This window comes from Lycium barbarum, chromosome 3, assembly GCF_019175385.1.
Source record: "Lycium barbarum isolate Lr01 chromosome 3, ASM1917538v2, whole genome shotgun sequence".
Classification (NCBI taxonomy): Eukaryota; Viridiplantae; Streptophyta; class Magnoliopsida; order Solanales; family Solanaceae; genus Lycium; species Lycium barbarum.
Window position 1 is genome coordinate 92,459,906 of NC_083339.1, and position 8,343 is coordinate 92,468,248.

An 8,343-nucleotide genomic window follows, 5' to 3' on the forward strand; every position below is an offset into this window, starting at 1 on the left:
TGAGTGTCTAAGGAGAAATAGCTAATAAAACAAGAAAAGATAGAAAAAAATCAGTAAAGTAGTTGTTACACTTCGCTTTCCACATACGTTAAAGTTTCATCTTAAGTCAATTGTCGTAGGCATGTATTGGGAGTCATTTGCAGAATAGTGTATGAGGCTTATGGGTGCATCTCGGAGTTATATAAGACCTCAAACATGTTTGAACAAGATTACAAAGGCTAGACGTTAAACAAAGCGAAAAGAATACGTTTCGTCAGAAAATTGAAAGAGGGCAGTTCCACGGTTGGTTTCAGGGTCCGTCGAATATTCCACGGTCGTGAAAAGGGCACAGAAACCACCTTGAATTGGTGGAAGTGAGGAGGAGCCACTGGAACAGTTTCATGGCCAGTGAAATAATTCACAGTCCATGAAAGGAACTGTGAAATTGAGGCGGTGGAAAATTTTCCCTTTTGTTATAAATTAAAGGGGCACGACTTGGAGCTAAATTTTTCACCAAAAACAGATCCATATTGACCCTATAATATCTTTCAATAATTCCAAATCATTCCAAACCAATACAAGAGAAGATCAAGCTCTAAATCCGCAACTAGTTCATAGAAGGTGATTGTTCTTGTTTACACTTGGAGTTGTAGCGAATTTGGTCTTGAAGCAAGTGGTTTAAGTTGAAGTTCTTCAATTTATAAGGTATGCTTTTCATCTTATTTCTTATGTTGATTTTATTTGGAGGTTTAGCAAGATTTAAAAAGTGAAGAGAATCATGGTAGAGAAGTCATAAGGTATTAAGTTGAAGTTGATGGCTATGGACTGATTTGAAAAGGAATTTTGGATAGATTTGAGTCTAATTTTAATATAATTTCTTGGCTATGGTATTATTGATGTTTGGGAGTTGTTTTGGACTTGGGAAGAATCATATGATATAGGGAAAATGCTGCCCAAATTTCGTTAGCTTACCTATTAGTTTAGTTTGACCTTATAAGCGTTTCAACGACTTAAACTTAGTGTGAATCATCTTGAATGTAGCTTTGAAATCTTGAAGAGATAGACATTGAGTGGTTAAGTAAGAGATGAGGTATGTTAAGACTGTTCTTTTCTTTCTTACAGCATGATCATATTGATACAAACTTACACAAATGATATCCATAGTGATCCTATTCTTAGAAATACTAGAAGCTTATATTTCTTGATGTTCTTATGATATTATTGATCTTGTCATATGGTTATTGATTTTGTTCATTATTGTTGATCTCATCTTATGTTCATTGATTCCTTCAAGGTGAGATATGCCGACGATGATAGTTCTATAATGATAATCGGAGGTTTACCGTCCTTACATTACTCCGATTGAGTCACAACGTCTCTTTGAGATCTCATGCATGCTTTATATATATGTATCTATTTTATGACACCGAGCAAAGCTATAGTCAGCCATATACGGCACCTATTGTGCACACCACTGCAATTGGGTATGGATAACACTGAGCCTATTATGGCCGGGTACGGATAACACCAAGCCTCATTATAGCCGGGTATGGTATTATGATATATATATCTATATATATATATATAACTAATTTTTTCCAAAATGGGAAAAACATGCATGTCATCCACCATAAGACGCATCCAGATATACAGGTTTTTCTCTCTTATCTCTTGTTATTTCCATATCTTTGTTATGTTTTTCTTCCTGCCTTACATACTTGGTACATTATTCGTACTGACGTCCTTTTGTTTATGGATGCTGCGATCATGCCGCAAGTAGACAGCGAGACGGTTCAGACCCTTAGGCTGCCTTCTTAGCACTTGTACAAGAGCACTCCACTTGTTTCAGAGCTGCAGTTCAGCTTGGTATGATTCTTTAGTGTACATTTGGGCATGGGAGGGTCCTGTCCGTCCTTATTATGTTATGCACTCCAATAGAGACTCGTAGACAGATACACACAGTTAGATGCTCTATGACCTTCTCGGTCCATATTGTGTGTATTACTATTTTTGATAGCCTTGTCGGCTCATATACTTAGGTTCAGCTTGATAATATGTGTGTATGTACATACATACATACATACATACATACATACATACATACATACATATATATATATATATATGTCTGTTGGGCTTGTGTCCCTCTCAGCTTATGATATCTATGAGTTAGCATCATGGCCCACTCATGTATGACTATGTGATGTACGTATGTTCTGTGGTGCGCGGTAGGTCAGCTCCGGGTGCCCGTCATGGCCCTCCGGTTGGGTCATGACAAAAGTGGTATCAGAGCAGTTCGTCCTAGGCTATCTACGAGCCGTGTCTAGTAGAGTCTTGTTTATGGGTGTGCAGTGCACCACACTTATAAATAGGAGGCTTCAAGACATTTAGGAAGATTTACCTTTCTTATTATCCTAGATCGTGTGATAAAGCCGTGTTATGAGGATTCCTTTTTCCTAATCATATGTTATGATTTCAGTAATGCCTGTGATGAGGAAAGCATTAGCGGCCCAGAAGGGCAAGTCAATGGCAGGTAAGAGAACTGGTCGGGTACCACTTATAGATGTCGAGGAGGGCGAGTCCCAGAATGAGGTTCCACCTCAGACCTCTCATACTCCGTCCGCTCCAGAGGAGCATAGAGGAGCTCCAGCCCCAGCTCCAGCACCCCCAGTTCCTCCACATGATGCCTCCGGCCAGGAGATGCGAGAGGCTATTCGGTTGTTGACTCAGTTGGTAGCTACTCAGGTCCAGCGTCAGGGTACGGGTTATGGTGACAGGGCTATTAGTACCAGGGTTTGAGATTTTATTAATTTAGACCCTCCAAAATTCTTTGGATCAAAACTAGACAAGGACCCACAGAATTTTATAGATGGGATATTGAGGACGCTGCGGGTGATGCATACTTTAGACACTGAGTCTGTAGAGTTGGCTTTCTATAGACTACGGGATGTTGTTATTCACTGGAATGAGACTTGGGTGTCATCTAGAGGGATTAATGCACCCCCACATGTGTTGCAGGAGTTTATAGATGCCTTCATTGACCATTATTTTCCACCAGATATTCGACGGGCCCGAGCTGAGGTTCCCAAACCTTAGACAGGAGAACATGAGTGTTCGGGAGTACAGTCTTCGCTTTAATTCATTGACTAGATATGCTCTAGCTGTTGTAGCCGAGATGGGGGGGTCGTGTTTATCGGTTCATGAGTGAATTGGGAATACACTTGATTGATGAATGTATGACGGTCTCCCTTCAGACAGGAATGGATATTTCTCGCATTCAGGCGCACGCTCAGAACCTAGAGGAGCGTAAGCAGCAGCAAAGGGCTGAGCATAAGCATGATAGGGGTCAGAATAAGAGAGCCAGATCTTCAAGTGTTGTCAGTGAGTTTAGAGGTGGTCAGAGGCAGTAGTATCCTAGGCATTTAGCCAATTCAGCGGATAGTGCGCCTCCGCAGTTCACAGGTTAGAGATTTAAGGTTCTTGGGATAGAGATGAGACAGGCCAGATGAGGCCACATTTACCATGATGCACTCAGTGTGGTAAGTTACATACTAGACAGTACCACTTGGGTTCAGATGTTTGTTATGCTTGCGGTCAGCCAGTTCATATTATGCGTGAGTATCCATCGACAGGTGGTAGAGGCATAGTTCAGCCTGAAGGATCAACAGCTAGTTCGTCATCATCGGTACGCCCTTCCAGACAAGGATCTCAGACAACAGTAGGCTGTGGTAGTGGCATAGGGAGAGCGTCTATCTCGAGCGATCCTCAAAACCGCATTTATGCATTGGTTGGTTGACAGGATCTTGAGTCTTCGCCTGATGTGGTTACAAGTATATCATCAGTATCTTCTCATGATGTATATGCATTGATAGATCCAGGTTCTACATTGTCGTATGTTACTCTTTTTATTGTTGGTCTGTTTGGGGTGAAACCCGAGTCGATTAAACCTTTTGAGGTTTCTACACCTATTGGTGATCTAGTGATAGCTAGACGAGTATATAGAGGTCGTGTAGTTAGAGTTTGTGATCATCATACTATGGCAGACACGAGTATATAGAGGTTGTGTAGTTAGAGTTTGTGATCATCATACTATGGCAGACTTGGTTGTGTTAGATATGATAGACTTTGATGTCATTATGGATATAGATTGGTTGGCCTCTTGTTATGCTAATGTTGATTGTAGAATGAAGATGGTTCTATTTCAGTTTCCAAGAAAGCCAGTTCTAGAGTGGAAGGGTAATACAGCATCGCTGAGAGGTAGGTTTATTTCCTATCTGAAGGTAAGGAAGATGATTACCAAGGGTTGTATTTATCATTTAGTCCGGGTTCAGTGGTTAATGGGTTTCTATATGTGTTTCCGGACGTGTTACACCTCACCCTCCTAGGAGCTAAGGACGTTCCATACTCATGGCGTATTTTTGGAGAAGGAGCTTATGGTAGGTTAACATCATGAGCATACGCGAGATATAAGTCATGAAAATCTTTTATCAATGCTGCTGGGAAACTTTTGGTGTAGATGTATTTCATGTTGTGAAAGTGTTCTTTGAGGGTCAGACTTTGCCTAAGTCTATTACTCATACCAACCTGGTTTTGTTGCCAAAGAAGAATAAGGTGGAAAGCTTTTCTGACATGAGGCCTATTAGCCTTAGTAACTTTATTAACAAAGTTATCTCTAGAGTGGTGCATAACAAATTGGAGAAGGCCCTACCTAGATTGATATCTGCCAATCAATCAGGTTTTGTAAAGGGCAGGAATATCATTGAGAATGTTTTGTTAACTCAAGAGATTGTTTCTGATATACGGTTAAAATCCAAGCCAACTAATATAGTCCTCAAATTGGACATAACTAAGGCCTATAATAGAGTTTCTTGGTTCTTTTTTATAAAGGTTCTGAGTCGAATGGGATTTTCTAAGCACTGTATTAATATAATGTGGAGAATACTAGCTAAAAACTGGTATTTTGTGTTGGTAAATGGACAGGCTCATGGTTTTTATCCATTATCACCTGCCTTATTCATACTATCTGCTGAAGCTCTAATAAGGGCTATTACTGCATAATTTGATGATCAAGCTTCCAAGGGGTATGGAATGCCAAAATGGAGTGCCAATCTTAATCATTTGGCTTATGTAGATGACACCGTAGCTTTTGCCTCAGCTGATACAAAATCATTGGAGTTAATTATGTCTACTTTGAAGGATTATGAAGACAGCTCGGGTCAGTTGATTAATAAGAGAAAGAGTTCTTTCTACATGCATTCTAAGGTCTCCAATGTATTAGTGCAGCAGGTTTAGCAGATCACTGGTTTTACAAGAGGGAACTTTCCTTTCACATACTTAGGTTGCCCAATACCAAGGCTTTGAATGCTAAATTATGGTGGAGATTTAGAACTTCCAATTCTCTATGGGGAAATTTCGTTTGGAATAAATACTATAAAAAGCAGTATCCACAATATGTTATATGGAAAGGAGGATTTCAAATGTGGAAAATGGTGCTAGAAGCTAGAGATAGCATTGAACAAGAGATCTGGTGGGAAACACATAATGGTACTGCTAAATTCTGGTATGATAACTGGACTAAATTAAGAGCATTACACTATGTTGTTCCTGATGACTTCATCATTGATGATAGTGTAGAGGATGTGAGTCACTTTATTACTGAAGAGGGATGGAATGAGGATTTGTTGCATCATTATTTACCGGAGGAGATTGTTAATCATGTTGTAAAGGAGCTGAAAGTCCATATTGAAGAAGGTCAATGGGACAAGCCCTGGTGGATGATGATAAGTACTGGCAAATTCACAGTTTCTAGTGCATGGGAATTATTAAGACAAAGAGCAAACTACTCACAGGTTTATAAGCAGATGTGGATAAAAGGGGTGCCTTTCAAGATCAATTTTCTGCTATGGCGGATGTGGAAGTTCAAGATACCAGTTCATGAGGTTTTTCAAAGTATTGGTATTCCTGTGGTTTCTACGTGCTACTGTTGTACTACATATCAATAAGAAACAATTGATCACTTGTTTCTTAATAGAGAATTAGCAAGAAAAGTGTGGAAATTCTTCACTGATGCTGCAAGGATATCCATGGTATGTCATAATGTCAAGCATGCTATTCAAATCTGGTGGAAAGCTGATTGTTTCTATAAGCTGAAGGTAGTGTTTAAAGTTGTTCCTGCTATGATTTTGTGGCAGATATGGAAGTGGAGAAATACTACCAAGCATGGGGGGACTTTGTCATTATATAGAGTATTGCATGAAATCCAGGAAAATATTCATAGGTTCTGTAGTGTCAAATTCCCTGCATGGCAGGATATACCACACAAATGGCCTGATATAGTTAAATATGTGGAAAGATTCGAACCTTGCATCACCTGTGTTGTTGTAAGATATGACTTTCCATCTGCAGGATGGTTCAAATTAAACACTGATTGTGTAGCAAAAGGTAATCTTGGCCCCAGTTCAGCTGCCTTTTGTATGAGAAATGACAGTAGTGACCTTATATATGCGGAAGGAAAGAAACTTACTGATGATGGATCAAGTTTGATTGCAAAAGCTGTGGCTCTAAGGAATGGTGTTGCATATTGTGAAAGTCATAATTTGTGGCCATTAATAGTTGAAACTGACTCCTTATCCATGAAGAATTTTATATCTAATGAATGGGAAGTGCCTTGGAGCATTATTCTAATAATTAAGGAGATCAATAGAATGGGGAGGAATCAGACCACACAGATTCAGTACATATTCAGAGAAGGGAATGCAGTGGCAGATTTTTTGACTAACTTAGCTTTTGATTTTGCAGGTACAGTTCAGTTTCATAATTTACAGGAGTTACCTAGTGCAGCAAGGAAGTTAATCAACATGGATAAAGCTCAAGTTCCAAACTTGAGAATCAGATACACAAGAGACAGAAGGACTTGATACAACAATTGCAACAGCCCACTAGCAGTGCAGCAGATCAACAACAGCTTGAACAACTTTGCAACCTGTGCAGCAGACCAACAACAGTTTGAGCAGCTTTGCAGCCTCCAAGACTTGCAGGAATTCCATAATGCCTGAGTTCTTCTTAATTGACAGATCACAAGTAGGGTGGCATTGAATTTGCAGCTGATCATACAACAGCTTAAACAACGTTACAACCTTCAAGAGTTGCAAAAATTTTCCAGAATGCCTAAGATCTTCCATATCATATCTTGCACATTAGTTGACAGATTTCATGTAGGGTGGTATTAATGTGTTTCATGATCATTCCCTATGTGAAGGATGTTAACTAATATATGAGTGTGTTCTTGTTTCTTTTGATTGCCTTTCCCACTTCAGAGTCCAACTTGACAACCTTAGAAGCCTGATGAACTACATACCTGGATTCTAGACTGAAATCCATACACCTAGTGAGAGCTTTGAGGTGTGAATATTGGAGGAAAGTCAAGCATCCAGTATTTTCTAGTTGATTAGCCTGGTTAGGTTGTTATGCATGTTTAGATTTCCTTTATTTTCCTTTCTTTTTGATTTTCTTTTTTTACAGACTCTTTTGTTTTGAATAAAATGCCACCTTTGGTGGTTTTCATTAAAAAAAAGATACAAGTCATGACAAACGGGTGTTACAACTTGGAAGAATTTCGTAATGTTAGCATTGTTACTAAACGAACGTGAGCCCAGAGAGGCCATGAAACTCTTATAAGGCTACGAAAGACTTCTAACAAATAATAAGAGAATAGCTAAAGGTTTCGGGGTCAAGCGGGTTGAAGAAAGTAAGTTGTCAAAGCTTTGGGAAAAACTGGGCAAATTTCGGACAAGATTTTTGGTCCAAATTGAGCGATTTATATCTCCTATCTTATGAGGAGTTATGGAGTGAATAAACTATCCAAATTGAAGTTATCGAGTCTAGTTTCCAACGCAACAAACCGTTCGTCAATACGACATCGGAGTAGGGAGTTATGGGCATTTTAAAACGAACTTCCAGAAGCCCGTGAACCTGAGGGAAAATCCTAAAAGCCTACTTAAAGGCCCACTAAGTGACCCGACCAACAACCCCATAAATAGCCCCAAACCTCTGTTTTTTTCATCATTTTCACCTCTTTCCTTCACCCAAACCTCTCTAGAACACTCCATAACCTTAACCCCAAGTCCATATACCAACCATAAGTGAAATTAAAGGTTTCCCACATCAAGTTTGGCTGGGAAATTACGGTTTGCCTTGTAATTCTCGATTTTTGTTATCGTATCATCGTGGATAGGGGCGTAGACATCAACACGGGTGGTGTTATGCATATGCAAAGCTAAATTAAGGTAAATTCCTTTGTATCTACTCATATTCAAAGTTAAATCGTAGTAAATTCCGTTAAAATTTAACTCGTATTATGTCGAA

The 8,343-nt window shown here is 39.4% G+C and overlaps 1 protein-coding gene across 1 annotated transcript; it reads left to right on the top strand.

Annotated features, from left to right (window-relative positions):
• Positions 1-5,465: 5,465 nt before the first annotated feature.
• LOC132631015 (uncharacterized) lies at positions 5,466-6,896 on the top strand. The gene is made up of 3 exons (XM_060346614.1): positions 5,466-5,934; positions 5,983-6,065; positions 6,171-6,896. Exons 1-3 carry the CDS (start codon positions 5,466-5,468, stop codon positions 6,894-6,896), a joined length of 1,278 nt encoding a protein of 425 aa, XP_060202597.1.
• The last annotated feature ends 1,447 nt before the right edge of the window (positions 6,897-8,343 follow it).